At 39.8% G+C, this 17,500-nt stretch overlaps 1 protein-coding gene across 1 annotated transcript in view; it reads left to right on the plus strand.

Moving 5' to 3' along the window:
• Positions 1-2,592: 2,592 nt before the first annotated feature.
• PCDH18 (protocadherin 18) overlaps positions 2,593-17,500 on the plus strand; it is a 15,168-nt gene continuing 260 nt past the window's right edge. Inside the window, exons 1-4 of the mRNA XM_044061665.1 lie at positions 2,593-6,393; positions 6,720-6,805; positions 7,526-7,692; positions 16,251-17,500. The exon at positions 16,251-17,500 is cut by the window's right edge and continues 260 nt beyond it. Coding sequence (XP_043917600.1) covers positions 3,877-6,393; positions 6,720-6,805; positions 7,526-7,692; positions 16,251-16,951 — 3,471 coding nt within the window. The 5' untranslated portion in view covers positions 2,593-3,876 and the 3' untranslated portion in view covers positions 16,952-17,500. The remainder of the gene's footprint in view (positions 6,394-6,719; positions 6,806-7,525; positions 7,693-16,250) is intronic.

Raw genomic sequence — 17,500 nt, forward strand, 5'->3', positions numbered from 1 at the left:
GCAACAGAGCTCAGCTAACTGAATTGAATTTCCCCTCGTTCCAGCTCCAACTGCAAGAGTTAATTGTATGAATGGTAATGAGGGGGAGCAGGCGGCAGATGCTCGCGTGCCTTTGCAAACCAAATCCATAGCCACAAAATTCCTGTATTACAAAGTCTGAGAGATGTGCTGGCACCCTGGTGATGGAGAACCCCCAGATCCAGCTACGTGCCACCTGCTAACTTCATTGTTCCAAAAAACGGCTCATTACAATGACAAAGTTGCTGTCTGTTGCTTTGGATGACTTTACGGCACTGGCAATTTTGCAATTTGGTACAGAAGGACAAGAAGGAACACTTGCTTTTATGGAGTAACGTGTGTTCCTGGAGCTAACATTAGCTACAAAAGATAGAGAATCAGTCTTATTTTATATTCTGCTACTGAAAGCATGGTCGATCCTATTGATCGCAAATTTAGAGAAAATTCGTTTTTTTTTTCTCCTCAGCATGAGTAAACTTTTCTGGCACTCAATTGTGACATCCTAAACACAAACTCTGGGATCAATCGCTGATGCCTCTAAAATTCTGAAACTAGAAACTTCAAACTTGCAGCTATTTTTCACCTGCAACGTGGGGATGTAATGCACTTATTTTATTTAAAACATATACTGCAAAGTATGCAAACGCGTATGCAAGTTTTGAGACTCCCTAAACTTAATCTGGCTGACTAGTAAAAACATTCGCCCTGAGTATTGTCCTTAACAACCCAGAAACTGTGTTTACTTTTGAATTAATCCTAAACGCGTCTTGATCAGCAAATGTTGCTTGGGGTAACTAAATGATGTTTCACACCCCAGTGCTCCCATAGGAGACAAGACAAGTCAGGAAAGAAAGGAAGGAAAATTGAAGCCAAGAAAATAAAAACAATCTGATAACTTGACTAGCTTAGGCGCTTGTTAAGTTTACTTTTTTTTTTTTTGAGAAATAAATAAACGCTGAGCATGTTACTAAATGCCGAACGATTTAAAGCTAGAGCAACATTCTGGCAGCAGTGCCCCTAACTTGATTTGTGCCTATTTTCCATTTCTGAATGCGTTATGCCTAATAAAGAGCTGAGGTTCCAAGGCCGCTCTTCTCCCACACGTGCCCCAGGGACTAGAACAAAAGGCAAATCCTTCACTTCCAGACATTCAGAACCACAGTTTTCTGCAGGCATGACACTACGCTTTGTCTCCATCACTGTCATGTCAAAGGTTGTCCGCGGGTATCCATACAAAAGTCGCTCTAAACTTTCTGTCCTTCTATCTCTGCTTAATTTGCATGACTGTAGGCGCCTTGCAATATATTAGCAAGTGTCATAATGCGAATAAACTCTAGAAAATCACAATTGTCTTGCCATTACACTTTACCTAACGTATAAAAAGCAGTAGGATGTTTTTAAGGGTGACTGATCAGGCTGATGCCTAAGAACTGCACATTGCAGTGTGTGTGTGTGTGTGTGTGTGTGCGCGCGTGTGTCAGCGCTGCATGCTATATTTATTTATGTCTTCCACTACCCTCTGCATCAGTGCTTGACATAACTAGATGATACTGTAAGAAGATTTTAGAAAGCATTGTAACTTGTAGGCATGTAACTTGAAGTGTTGCTCTCAATCCCTTGTAACCCAGAATAAACAAACAACACAGTCCAATGACTATTTTCATGGCTTGACATTAAAGTTGGGCGTTGTAATACGCTGTTTTTAAGACGGATAAGTTGCAGTTGACTTTTCTAAAAGTGTTTGGGAATGTTTCTGAAAGGTTTAAGAACAGACCATGAACTAATGGAATTAAATTATCGTTGAATCGTCCACCTCAATAGGCACTAATTCTCATTCAGAGTTATCTTGATGTTTGCAAAAAGGAAGACTGCAGAAGGTTGCATTGATGTAATTACTGGGTTGGATTGTGGGAGACTTAGGCCAGATGGTGTGGATTTCTAAAGCTCCAGTTGCTCGTGTTTGCTTTCTGGTTTGCATATAGGATGCTAATTCAGGGCTCAGGAGCATGAAAGGGCTGCAAAGTTGTAAAACAGTATTATTCACGGGTCCCGAATGTTCATCGGCGTGACCCAGTACTAAATACATTCATTATAGCATTTTCTATTTTCTGCAATTAGCCACACCGCTCTTATTCCAGACACGGCAGACAATAACATATTTAAAAAACAGTGCAAATGCTTACAGGGAACAGTTTATATTCTGAGCTACACTTTTTTGTAAAACACCAATCTCTTTAGCGACTTTAGCATGGTTCTGACAAACCAGAACAACCAAAGACAAAACGGACGGATTATACTTTTCTTTCTTGACGCAGGTTATAAGTAGCTAGGCAAAATTGATTGCATTCAGTCGACAAAATTGCTAGTTCAAAGGAAAGACAGTGCATACAGCTACAAAAGAAATGAGAACGCTTGCGGAGCGTTGAAGGAAGAAGGACACGAAAATGCATTACAGTTGTAAGAGCTGGGTATCAATTAAGGCACAGCTCCACAGAAGCCACCGTAAGCATCTCCTTGCATAGTAATTCTCATCCCAGTGACACTTACCGGTGTAACCCTGTTAGCCAATCATTTTAATAGGTGTAGTGACAGAATTTCATTACAGTTCAGCTTTCTCGACTGAACATAAACCTGTTTATTCCCAGTGTGAGATCCCCTTCCAATGTCTCTTAAACAGGCAGTATGGATGCGCAAAGAGGAAAAAATGGCGAAGTATAGTTTTTGGCACACTATTTTTGTTTCGAGCTGTTTCATTAATGCAGCATTCTGCCAGGATGACTTGAAGAGAGCAATGTACAACTCATTTCGTCTTGCCATTGGCAGCAGACCTGACAAGATCAAGGAACCCGGAGCGCGAGAAGGGTGCAGCTGAAACTAAACATAAACACATAAAAATTACAATGTGCTCTTGTTGCTACATCATCTTTCAAGAAGAAAAAAGTCAGAATCGGCAGCCCTGATGTCACAAGCAAACCACCAGCCGGTGGGTAAAACATGGATGCTGTTATTTAAAAAAAAACGCTTTTACTGTTAATGGCATTAAGTCTAAATGCTAGAGAGAAAAAGTTTATGCAAACAGTAAACTGTCTGAAATGTCAGTGTGCGTGTGTTGGGGGACAGGACTACTCGACGAAAGAAAAAAAAACATGAGGGTGGGGTGATGTAAAAAGGCTTTAGACAGGCGTCGCCCCTCTAAAACAAGAACGAGCAAAATCTAAACACTAGGCGCTGTAATTTGTCCCCTTTTGTAGTGGCACACTCAGTCTTTACTAAGGGAGGCCGGGGCGGGGTAGCTTTACTGACTTCTGACGTAGAGCCCCTTCAGTCTTTTTTTGGGGGAGTGCAGCTGATTGGCTGGACTGCTCGCGGCACGCGTAGCCAAAGTTTTGTTGGGAGTTGAGACTCGAGCAGATTTTAGACTGAAGTGTGACGTGGTTTGCCCACTCAGTGGCTGGACGTTCTGACTTGGTATATTGAGGCTCGCGGGAATTAAGAAGAGTCAGGGGGATATCACCCTTTGCAATGTATTTGCTTCGCAAGAGAATGTGGACATGAATATCAAGGGCGGAAAGAAAGCTGACTCGCATGTAAGCGGTGAAAAATCAAAACTTTTTGAGGTGCCACCCTTTAGTTCTCATGTCTTCTCATAGCGCCACCAGATGTAGTCGGGGCTATGCAGCCTGTTGCAAGGAATTAAAGAACTAAGAAGTTAAAAGAGTAGGACCTGTAGAGAGAAGGCGCCACTCTTTGTGGGTCCAATATCACAACTGCCTCTGTAAATTGCGTTGAGAAACGAACACTAATACTTAGGTGCACGAGAAAACTGACTGCAGCATCTTTCTCAAGCCCCAGGCTAGAATGTGTTGTGTCCTACGGCTTCCTCCAGTCCACCGGTTCCAAATGCGTAGTTCTTGGCAATTCTTCTCCCACCTGGTGGCGATGGTTGTGATGGTGCTGATGAGCAGGGAGGCGCAGGGTACCACGGTCAGATACCGAGTCTATGAAGAACAGAAGGTGGGCACGGTAATTGGCCGACTCTCGGAGGACGTAGCTGACAGGTTACCCCAAGACGTAGTAATAATGTTTCGGACTATGCAGAAGGGCAATACAACACCGCTAGCCGTGAAGGAGGACAGCACCGGGGAAATCACTGTGCAGAAGCGGCTGGACCGCGAACAGCTCTGTCCTAAGGACCCAAACTGTACAATCGAGTTTGAAGTGATCACCTTGCCCACTAGCCTCCTTCAGCTGTTCCACGTAGTTGTTGAGGTTCTGGACATTAATGACAACGCACCGCACTTTTCTCGGTCTGTGATCCCCATAGAGATCTCGGAGAGCGCAGCGGTGGGGACCCGACTGCCCCTGGATGGAGCTTTCGATCCCGACGTTGGAGAGAACGGGCTGCACGACTACTCACTAGCGGCCAACGATGCCTTCAAAGTAGAAGTGCTGAGCCAAAATGATGGCACCAAATATGCCAAGCTCGTAGTGGTACGGGAATTAGACAGAGAAAGACAGGCAAGTTACGAGCTGCTTTTTATTGCTTCCGATCGGGGGATACCTCCAAGGTCTGGATCTGCTCTGCTGCGCATCACCGTGTTGGACTCCAACGACAACAGTCCAGTATTTGAGCGCCAGTCATATGCCCTCCGTCTGCCGGAGAATGCCCCAGTAGGCTCTCTTCTCATTGACCTTAATGCAACAGACCCGGACGAAGGCGCGAATGGCAAGGTGGTTTACTCTTTCAGTAGCCATGTGTCTCCTAGGATCACAGAAACGTTTAAGATCGACCCCGAGTCTGGTCACTTGACGCTTATCAAGCAAGTTGACTATGAGAGTACGAAGTCTTATGAGATTGACGTGCAGGCTCAGGATATGGGTCCGAACTCAATCCCAACCCATTGCAAAATCACTATAAATGTTTTGGATGTTAACGACAACAAGCCCGAAATCAATATCAATCTAATGTCACCTGGGAAAGACGAGGTAGCTTACATCTCGGAAGGAGTACCCCCAGACACCTTTGTGGCTTTGGTGAGGGTACAAGACAAGGACTCTGGTCTGAACGGGGAAGTAGTATGCAAACTTCATGGCCATGGGCATTTTAGGCTTCAAAAGACGCATGAAAACAATTACATTATTCTGACTAATGCAAGTCTGGACAGAGAAAAACGATCAGAATACAGTCTGACAGTCATAGCTGAAGACAAAGGGATACCAGGCCTTTCCACAGCAAAACATTTCACAGTGCAGGTTGCAGATGAAAACGACAACGCACCACATTTCCAAAAAAGCAGGTATGAAATATTTTTGTCAGAAAATAATTTTCCAGGAAAATATATTACCTCAGTTATGGCTACAGATCCTGATCTGGAAGAAAATGGACAAGTTACTTACACCATTTTAGAGAACTATGTGATAGGTAGCTCAATCACCACCTATGTAACAATAGACCCTTCTAATGGTGCAATATATGCTCTTCGAAGTTTTGACCATGAAGATGTAAACAAAATTATATTTGTTGTCCAAGCCAGAGATGGAGGAACCCACCAGCTCATAAGTAATGCCACAGTAGTGTTAACCATTATTGATGAAAATGACAATGCCCCTGTAATTCTAGTCCCTGCTTTACGCAATGGCACAGCCAATATATCTGTTCCTAAGGATGCAGATTATGGTTACTTAGTTAGCACTATAAGGGCAAGTGACAGAGACTCCGGCATCAATGCAGAACTGAGTTGTTCAATTGTAAGTGGTAACGAAGATAGACTGTTTACTATTGACTCAAGGAAATGTGACATCTATACAAATGCTAGTTTGGAAACAGTTCATTTCTCTGGGAGAGATCTGCTTGTGATGGTTCAGGACAAAGGCAGCCCTCAGCTGAGTAGTACTGCATTATTAAAACTGGGACTATTTGAAAATGTGCCTGACATGCTTAGCCCAGCTCCCACAACTAGAATACAATCCTCCCTTGATGTGTCCATGATTATCATTATTTCTCTGGGTGCCATCTGTGCCGTTCTTTTGGTGATCATGGTAGTTTTTGCTGCAAGGTGTAACAGAGAGAAAAAAGACACAAGATCATATAACTGCCGTGTAGCTGAGTCCACTTATCAACACCATCCAAAGAGACCTTCACGACAGATTCATAAAGGAGATATCACACTTGTGCCCACCATGAATGGCACATTGCCAATTCGGTCTCACCATCGGTCCTCCCCATCTGCATCCCCGACTCTGGAGAGAGGTCAGATGAGCAGCCGTCAGAGCCAGCACAGTCGTCAGTCACTTAACAGCCTGGCAACTATTTCATCAAATCATGTACCAGAGAGTTTTTCCTTGGAACTGACACACACCACACCACCTGTTGAGGTAAAGATCTTTTGTAACATTTGCTAGTTTTGCTTACTAACTGTAACAAGTACATAGTTGAACGTACTCATGCCCTCTTAAGTAGCCATACTGCTTTATGTCTGTTTGCTGATTTGGCAGCTAACTGTGCATTTTCTTACACATATTATCAAAATTATATTTCAAAATAGTGATTTTGGTTTTATTTCAGCTAACATGAAATATAAGTTCTCTTCTTTAGAAGATAAGCATTTAAATGAGTTTGTTTCACTGTACATGTAGTTGTGCTTTGCATTAAAGAGGAAAAGTAAATATGATTTTTTTATAATTTTTTTTTTACCTTTTAGGTTTCTCAGCTTTTATCAATGCTACATCAAGGTCAATACCAACCAAGACCAAGTTTCCGTGGAAACAAATATTCCAGAAGTTACAGGTACAGAGACTAAATTGTGGTTTGTGTGTTTATGTGTGTGTGTGTGTGTGTGTGTGTGCATATGTGTACACACATTTTGAGCTATAAAAATTAAATTGCTAAGAAAGTTAAAAGCACACTGGTTTTCATATAGCTTAGCCTACTGACATGCTTGGGGAATAGTGACTCTTTAGTTACAAATATCTAAACATTAATAAGCAAATCAGTAAAACCTTTTGTCTTAATACTCATTCTAGTTTTATCGGTGAAGTCATAGGTTTGCTCTTGTGCTGCCAGTCTGTGATAATGGAGATGCAAGGTCTCATTTCTGGACGTATGACTTTTCTATAAATGCAGCTTAATCGTTATGCCTTCTCTACAAGCAGAATGGATTAGGAATTAACACTACAGGAAATAATACCTTTTATTTCAAGTGTGTGTGTGTGTGTGTGTGTGTGTGTGTGTGTGTGTGTGTGTGTGTATTAAGGGGTGAATTTTTGCCAGTTTGACATATTACCATTGTGCAGTATCTTTCTCCCTTGGGCTTTGTAATTTGTGAAGTGCAGTAACTGGAAGGGTTCAGCCATAGAATGTGATGCATAGGAAAATCAACACAAGTGATATCTGAGAGAACAGCTGTAAAGTTCTGAAAAATAGGAATTATTATGAACACGCACCCTTGCTAAATAATCAAAATTTGCAGTCAAATAAAAATGCCATTTTTTGTTTTCTTGTTTACAGATATGCATTACAAGACATGGATAAGTTCAGTTTAAAAGACAGTGGTCGTGGTGACAGTGAAGCAGGAGATAGTGACTATGACCTGGGCAGAGATTCTCCAATTGACCGACTTCTTGGTGAGGGGTATGGTGACCTTTACCTTTCTGAGGGGCATCGATTACCTGTAGGTAAGTGAAAAATACTGTTTATAACTTCAGTTTATTTCATAATGCGTTACCTTCTAGAGAATTTATAGTTTGAAATAAATATTCCTCACTGCGTTAGATAATTTAGGGCATTATTGTTTGTCTTACTAGTGTAGTTCTGTACCCCCTCAGTGTGTGTGTGTGTGTGTGCATAAACATACACACACATGCAGATACATGTGCTAAACTGAACAAAACATCACCACCATGTGTGTAAACACACACATACGAATACTTGAAGTAAGTCTGGACAGTCTTGCCTCATACTTGTGTGTTTTGTTCAGTTTAGAACATGAAAAGAGACTTTAAAACTGATGCTAAGGCAGCACATGTCTGTTACTTAAAGCTAGCTCCCTTATGCTGCATTCAGCTACTATTTCAGCTAGACAGCTTGTTAAAAAAAGTATATTCATCCCTACTAGCCTAACAAGAGCTGCAGTGTGATAGACTGAAAGGAAGTATATTGGGAATTTGCATGGCAGCTTTTCTACAATTGGCACTGCTCAAATTTTTTTTCTGCCTAGTCAAACAAAGAGTATTGAGTGTAGAGTTATGTAAACTGATTGCACCAAAAACGTGTATTTTTTACACCAAATGTTGGTTAATATGTCTTTTGCCTTTAATGTAGTGTTTTTGTGTTGTGCATGCATGTGCACACGTGTGCTCATTTACACACACACGCAGACACGTTTTTCTTTGTTTTATTTTCCTGCTCATCTAACTATACCCTTTCCATCCACGCTGCTTTCCTCTTCTTCTTTGTCCATCAGTGGTCCTCTTTTCTTTTACCTTACCTGTGCTACTGACTGTAGCTACCTGTGCTACTGACTGTAGCTACCTGTGCTACTGACTGTAGCTACCTGTGCTACTGACTGTAGCTATCTGTGCTACTGACTGTAGCTATCTGTGCTACTGACTGTAGCTATCTGTGCTACTGACTGTAGCTACCTGTGCTACTGACTGTAGCTACCTGTCTTGTATTTTATTTCACAATTCTTTTTGCTAGTAATTGTTTTTTTTTACAATTTTGTTATTGCTCCCCACCCAGCCCGACCATGCACTTCATGAAGACCCCTAAAATCCGCTCTTTTTTTTTTTTTTAAGATGAGCTACAAAGCAGGATGCTGGGATGGGTATCAGGGGTCATGCAGTGTTCATTCCCAGAGGGCTGGGATATTTTTTTGCAAAATAACCCCTCTCCTTAGTGGACAGCAGGCTCACTGGGAAAATGGGTTGCTTAGCCAGGATATTGTTATCTGTTTCCATGTACAGAAGGCCAGCTACTGTGCTACATACTGTCAGGATCAACCACTCACCATTTGGCCATCCTGATGTAGCTTCTATCAGTTGTCGAATAGTTGGAGTCAATGAGTAGAAAACACCTCCCACACCCTGGAATGGGTGAGCTAATTATCAACCACTCGCTCTCATTATCCACCCGTAATAAGCTAGGTCTTGCAGTGCCAGAATTACTAATTACACCATGTCTTGAACTGCTGTTAGGGCTGCAGTCATCTGTAGCAAAGAGTCAGCACTATTAATTAGATTTACTGTTTGTCTGTATAGCAGTGTCTCTATTGTCAGCTCACTGATAGGACTCTTCTGATGAGCATCCAGAAGTAATCAAGCTTTTCTCATAGTTGACAGCTAATGTTATTGTTTAAGTACACACCATTTAGATGTGCCACATGATTGAGTGGCACTCAGTTTTTTGTAGAGTCTTCGTGCACTGAGTGATTTCTGTAATATCAGAAGGTGCTGGCTTGTTTTCTAATTTGCACAATGTGGCGCTGTGTGCTACACTGACATCAATATATCTGAGGTGTTAACAGTGAGAGTGTCTGGAGAAAGTAATCAAACTTTTTCCTCATCACTTGCATACACACACGCACGCCCACACACACACACACACACACACACACACACACACATATACACACACATGCATGCATGCATGCATATAGTGACACACAGACACACACAGCACACACATACACTCACATGTGCACACACACACATCAGAATATGGATACATATACATACATGCACATGTACAGAGATGGGCACACACTTATGCATGCACATATGAGCACAAAGATACAGACACACACACACACACACACACATACACATGTGCATGCACATCAGAATGTGGACACGTATACACACATGCACATATAATGAAGAAAAGGTTTAAATTAGTTTTCATCTAAAGGCTTTGCCTATTTTATTGCATAGTAGTAGAGTTTACTTCCTGGGGCAGCCACGGTGGTGCAGCAGTTAGCGTTGTCACCTCACAGCAAGATTTACTCTGGTTCGATCCTCGGCATGGGTGCCTTCTGTGCGGAGTCTGCATGTCCTCCCTGTGGTTGCATGAGTTTCCTTTGGGTGCTCTGGTTTCCTCCCACATCCCAAAGACAATGCTGTAGGTGGATTGGACACTCTAAACTGGCCCTAGGCGTGAGTGTGTGTGTGTGCCTTCTGTGGAAGGTTGGGCGCTGGGCTGGCAACTCAACATCATAAAACTCCACTGCCAATCATGAGTGGACAGGTGATCCGCTGTGGCAGCCCCTAACAGGAAAAAGCAGAAAGAAGAAGTAGCATTTACTTCCTTTGAGCCATGCCAGAAGTACTCACTGCAAGCAAAAAAAAAGAATAGTAAGCTCTGGTTCTAGATCACTAATCTTCAAAAGTTAGGGGCTGCAGGTTTGACTCTCATCATGTGGTCTACACAGGGGATAACAATAGAATCAATTTGAATAAGGTTATATGCAAAGGGTAAGCTCACAGGCTATACATGCAATGTACATGCAATACTGTGTCTTACATCTTGCTTTTACAGAGAAGTACATTCTTGATGCTTGTTTACTGCTTCAAAAAATAACCATCTGTTGAATGTAGCATCTGCTTGTTTGTTTATATTTATTTTATTTATTAGGAGGTACAGCTGACCAGATCCCATTTACAATGGTAGCCTAATGAGAAAAGCTCAAGAAATACCAAGACTTTCTAACAACATAAAACTACACAAAATAAATATAAATTTATACAAACAAACAAATATTTACCACAGTAACAAACAAACAAAAAAAAAAAAAAAAAAAACAGGCATATGTCAACATTAAATGAGCAAAAGTCTAAGATCATTATATCATCAATAGGAACATCTTTACTTCAGTGCTTTTGCATCATTTATGGGGTTATCAACATTACATCGTCAAGGTAAAGTAGAGCTATTAAACCTGATAAAAAAGTCAACTAATTGAACAATATTGGCTTTTCCTGAGAGAGATATTGCTTCTCTAGAGAGTGGAAAATTTGCCACTTTCTTCACTGTACTACAAACTCAGAGTTAGTGTGTTTATGTGTACACACACACACACACACACACACACATATATATATATATATATATATATATATATATATATATATATATATATATATATTTACAAGGGGGTGTGGATGCACATGCTATCAAGCTCCCATGCACCCCGTTTGAGGGGGTGCATTTTTTTTGGAAGGGTTTTTTGTTATTCAGTCTTTTAAAGATCAGCATTTTATGGTCAATGAGTTTGATCTGGTGTAATGACATTTTGCTGAAATGTCATAGCCCCATTTATGATATATAAGCTAACCAAAACAAAACAATAGTGGTGTATTATTTTTACTGTACATTGAGTATCTATCTATCTATATTGATAGATATATCTTTAAGTTGTACTTTATTCCTTTGTTAAGTACATAGTTGAACTGGTGTATCTAAAATCACTTTCAGCCATGATTTGAGCTACAAGGTTAAGGGTGAAAGAAATCCACATGGACAGTTTTAGATCAGTCCTGTAACCAGCATTGTTTTGTAAGGAAGCCAGGATACAAGAGAAAGCCCACACATACCATTGCATTTTCTGTTTAAGTATTGCACACACAAAGTGACAAAGGTTAGGAAAGAATCACAGAAATAGAAACTGTGACATAAAATTGTATCTTGATCCACCCTGCTGTCCAATCCAGACAGGAATTCATTGCTTTTCATTGCTATATATCAGGAACAGTAAATGCATAAAAACTGTAGCGTTCTGCTTGGTGATCACAAGCAGAATGCAGATAAAGCATCAGGCAGAATGCATATAAACAAAGCATGTCCTGAGTCAGGGGTGTATTATAAGGATACATATTAGGCTAAGAAACAACAGTTATAATACAGTGAGCCTAGATGTAGGAGGTCATTGTACCAAAAATAATATAAATCAACCTGGGAATGCACATTTCCAATAGACATTGCTGAATGAAAATAAACAAAGGAAACAAGTGAGAGAAAAGGAAGTTGAAAGTATAGCAGAAAAGTACAATTGCACAAACGAACAGTGGACAAGAAATCTGACAATGGCAAGAAAATAGGGGTGGTGAGCATGAAGGTGTAGGAAGTAAGTGAGCACAGGAGAGCTTAATCAAATGATGTTAGTATGCAAGAGACTGGGAACTGATATTAGCCATGTCGAATCAGTCTTAACTAAACAAAATGTCCGTTTTATTTCTGAACCCTGGAATGTCCTGTAACAGTGTATCTGCTTATGGTATGTGTTTTCTCAATTTCTGCTGCATTACTATTTTTAGTATTAGGTTTATTGAATATAAGAAACATTTATTGAAATTCGCTAGAATTTATAATTTTTTTATACATGCAAGAAAGTGAGTCCTTTCAGGTTCATTTTTATAATTTCAATTGACAATCCAGTCTCACATTCACCAGACAACTTCTAAATACAAAAGTTTGTCAGAAGTCTGAAACTACTTCTTTTTTTTCAAATTTGAAAGTTTGCCCACTCCTTTAGGATTTGATTCGTATCTTTAAGTTGTTAGCTGTAAGTGGCATAGTCGGGAGGGGTTACTGTGTCATGTAAAATGCTTTGTAGCAATGTCAAAGTACTAGTTTCAATGAACCGAGGATTTGTTCATTTTGTTTTGATGAAATAGGATGAGGTTTTTGTTCAAATAATAATTAGTTTGTCAGTGGCACAGAATACACATTTGTTACAGAAGAGCGAGTCTACCAGTTTAGCTTTGCTCTTAAAATGAAAGAGCTTTGTATGGTTTAGGCACCTTTGAAGCCCCCTTTAATGCCGTCAGTTTTGTAATAAACATTTCCAGTTTAACCATACATTTTTCTGTATTCGGTGTTTGATAATTTGATATGCACTGCATTTTGTGCAGTACGCTTGTGATGGGTTTTCCGTTCATTAGATGGAGAAAAACCCGCGGTGGTGGTGCTGCAGTAGCGTTGTCGCCTCACAGTAAGACGCTGTCCGGTTCGAGTCTCAGCTAGAGAGTCTTCTGCGTGGAGACATGCATGAATGGGCGTACCTTTGTTGAAGGTTGTGCATCAGGCCTGGCAAGCCGGTACGTAAAAATCAACTGCCAATCATTAGCGGACCGGAGTTCCGCTGTGGCGACCCCTAACCGGGAAAAGCCGAAAGACACAAACAAAGATGGAGAAAAAGTATGATGTAAATGTAGATATTTATGATACCATATTTAGAAAAGTAAGGAAAGTAGGACACGCCGTAGAATGGTAAATAAACCACGAGAGATGTCCCTGTCTCTACGACTTCTCAACTCAGTATGTTTCTTTGGTGGATTATGGACTAGATCTGACACTGCTGTTCAACTGTGACTTTTTGTTTCATAACTTTTCTAAAATTCATCAGAAAGGCTTATTTTATATATATTATCCTGTTTTAAATATATGAACCTTTACTCCTACAAATAACCAAAAGTAATAAATAAGTGGTTCCAGCAATTCCACTATTTATTAAATATTGGTTTAATAAATACTGCAATCACTGGAGCTGCTTATTAATTATTACTTCTTAGTTATTAGTTTGAGTTTTCCTTATTTCATTTTATTTGGGGAACTTTTAGTCCTAACCAGATGATGATTATGGTGTTCTTTTTTTATTTGGAGATGGGGGAGGGGGGCTGATGCCTGTCTATTACCTTCTGCAGTGAATATTGGAGCTTGGCAACTTTAGTGTCTAATTAAACAAAGCCATTATGCAATCTTTAGAGATTGTTTTAGACTCACAGCTTTCTTTTGTTTTTATCACTTGCTTACATGTACTAGTGCACATACTAAATATGCATATTTAACTCCAGCCCTTTGTTTCCAGTGACTCATGTAGCAAAAAAAAAAAAAAAAAAAAAGTGAGATGTTTTTAGAGTACATTCTTACCACTCAAACACTCTTAAACTTTCATACATTGTATCTACGTATTCTTATAAAGAAACAAAGACACACCACCTGAAAGCAAAGCATGGGACTGCAGGGAGTGATTAATTGTATTATTCCTGTCAGTGTACTATCCGTTCAGAAATTAGTTGTAGTAAAGTACAATTAGATGTTAGAGATGATTAGATACATGAAAAGCAAGGCAAAATAACCTGAGATCAAGTGCAGTCAAATGACTAATCAGAGGTTCCTTGTTAAGAGCATATCTTCCTGGGAGACAGTTTATGGCATTGTCTAGCAGGCATTTCTGTTTCAAATAGCTGACTGTAAGTTTATATGTTAGAGGAGTGCTGCTTTAATGCATTGAGAGAATTTCAAGACAGCTTCTTCACTTGTATCTCTCCCCTTACCTCCCCCACCTCTCACTCCCTCCTCAAGCAAAGTCTGGCCTTGTCTGGAGGTAGATGGGGCCATATAACTAACTAGTCATGAGCTCATTTTAGTTGTTACAGCTCACTTTTCTAAATGATGCATCACAGCTGCCCTTGATTTAACTGATTCCAGCTGTGTAACGTTCAACACTGACAGAATTAAGAAATGTTGGCCTTAATCGAGAAGGAAAAACTTGGGTTGCACTGATTCATGTCTGGTGCCCTCTAGTGGATAATATCCTAGGAGTTGTTTTTGTTTCCAGTGCTGCTTTGATGGTTATTAACTTGTTCTCTGGCTGCTTATCCTTTTCAACATTTAGCAAATATAATTGATATTCATATTGCAAAAAAAAAAATTAAATTATATACAAGGTTTTACTCCTTGCATCTATTGTCTGCTCCAATTTTATTCATAATCATGGGTTTACACACACACACACACACACACACACACACACACACACACACACACACACACACACACACACAGACACACACACACACACACACACACATGCATGTACATGTACGCATATATAAACAAGCAAGTATACAAATTCACGCACACGCACACACACACACACACACACACACACACACACACACACACACTATATTTACAAACAGACACACATGCACTCAAGTACTTGTACACACACATATGCTCACATATGTATATACAAACACACGTGCACATATACGTATGCATGTGCAAACACACACACACATATATGTATATATGTGCAAACAGACACTCTTTTATATGTTATAATATATGAGCACACACACATGCATAAAGGGATTCCACTGTATTACTCTGAACCACAGAGGTTTGGAATCTAATAACATGACCGTATCAGTTTGAAAATGGAATTTCTTGTACCTGATAACTTTGAAATACAATTCAGTGAAAATAATATCAACAGAAAACAACATGCACAAAAGAGATATGCACAAAGAAAAAATAAAAAAGTGTAGATTAAACATTTTGTACTGGGGAATAAGCCAACCTGCATCCCTCATATTCTTTCTCTTCTGTGTAGCATTCCATGGTCACATAATTTGAAGAAGTGGCAGAATGCATATTAAAGTATATCCTTTCTACTCTTTCTTTAAGCAAAAGTAAATCCCAGAAATGGCAAATAACACACGATTACTGTGGATAAATGGATACATTCAGATTACTTAAAACAACTTTCCTTCCTTGCCATGGAGTTGGGGTCATTCCCTAGTTCCATCTGCTATAAATTCATGCAGCGTATAAAATACTTTCAGACTTTCTTATGTGTAGTAGGCTGTATATAATATGGCTCTTACACATTATGCAGTCTCCATAATAAGATTATTAAACCAAAGCTGCCTTTCAATGTGTCCTTTAGTGTCTGCAAAATGTTGTACAAGTATTTTTGTAGTTTATTATAGTGAAACTCTTTTCTCAAGCCTTAAAAATGTTTTAGTGTCATTCTTCACAAGCTGTGAGAATGCAATGCTGAATGTACTTTTTTTAAAAAAGTCTTGAATAAGCTAGTCATAATGTAGCCAGGGCAATTAAAAGCTAAATTATACAACATATTACATGCAAAAAGGATTGACATATTTATAGCCATTTCTTGTTACTTGTTCATTCGCATAAGATGTCAAATATCAGTCTGTGAAATGTTGTTTTGCCCTCTGGTGGAAATTGCTTGCTATTGCATGCATGTTATGCATCACTGATTTGTTTCTGCACAAACTACCATGCTAGGCAAATATCATTTTGAGAAATGGCTTCTAATTGTGACTTTATATAAACAGCCATTGTTAACATGAATGTTCCTTTCCCAAGCACATGTGATTTTATTCAGCTGATCTATTTTTTAATTTTGTTTTTTTTTTTCCAGCAATGAGGCTATGTACAGATGAATGCAGGGTGCTGGGTCATTCTGATCAATGCTGGATGCCTCCTCTGCCTTCTCCATCTTCAGACTATAGAAGCAACATGTTTGTTCCTGGGGAGGATGGCCAACAGCATCAGCAGGAGCAACAACAGCAACAACAGCAGCAACAACAGCAGCCGCAGCCACCTGATGAGGAGTGTCAGCCTGCTGAGACAATTGAAAGGAAGAAAAGCTTCTCCACATTTGGCAAGGAGTCCCAGGATGAAGAGAACAGTGACCTTAGTACAACCTCTCTACTTTCTGAAATGAACAGTGTTTTTCAGCGCTTGCTGCCTCCATCGATAGATACGTTTACTGAGTGCAATGAAACAGAGAGAATGAATTCTTTGGAGCGCAGGAAGGGACAAGTAGTAGCAAAGCCACCAGCCTACCCATCAGGAGTGGCAGCTTGGGCAGCCAGCACTCACTTCCAAAACCCAGGGACCAATGCTGGACCACCAGGTGGGACGCATCTGAGTGCACAACCCTCTTCCAAATGGCTACCAGCCATGGAAGAAATCCCTGAGAACTATGAAGAGGATGAATTTGATAACGTTCTCAGCCAGCTTAGCGTTAGCAGAAGTGACAGTAAGCATGAACTTATGGATGCCAGTGAGCTGGTAGCAGAAATTAATAAACTATTGCAAGATGTCCGGCAAAGCTAGACATATATTTATTGTGGTATTTTCCATTTTTATGGAAACTGGCAGAAAAACAAACTGGGATTGCCACTCAGTTGCATTTATCATGTAAATGTGTCTGTGTATGTTAAATATTTGAATATGTTGTATTTTCTTGTCATGTATACAACGTACACAATGCAAGTGTAATAACCTCTGTATTTTAAAAATACATTTGTATCCTTATATTTATATATAATGCTTTTAAAAAGAATAAAAATCTATTTTTGTATTTTGCTGACACAAATTAATGTCAAAAAGAAAACAAATGTTATTTGATTCAAATGGTACTCGATAATGCACATCACAAATATGAACACTTAACATTCTATTGTTAAAAAAGCCGAGACAATTTTAAGTGCACCCATTTTTAAGGGTCCACATGAAAACATGAAAAATGTCATTTTTTGGTATCATGTGAAAGGCAGGCTGAACTGCTGTGCTTCTTCACTTCCAGACCAGCACCACTAACTAACATAAGAGAAGAAGATGAAAACGTGTTCTGATGCATTTACATACTGGCTTTAAAAGTAA

This window comes from Protopterus annectens, chromosome 2.part0 (genome assembly GCF_019279795.1).
Source record: "Protopterus annectens isolate FY-2018-M chromosome 2.part0, PAN1.0, whole genome shotgun sequence".
Classification (NCBI taxonomy): domain Eukaryota; kingdom Metazoa; phylum Chordata; order Ceratodontiformes; family Protopteridae; genus Protopterus; species Protopterus annectens.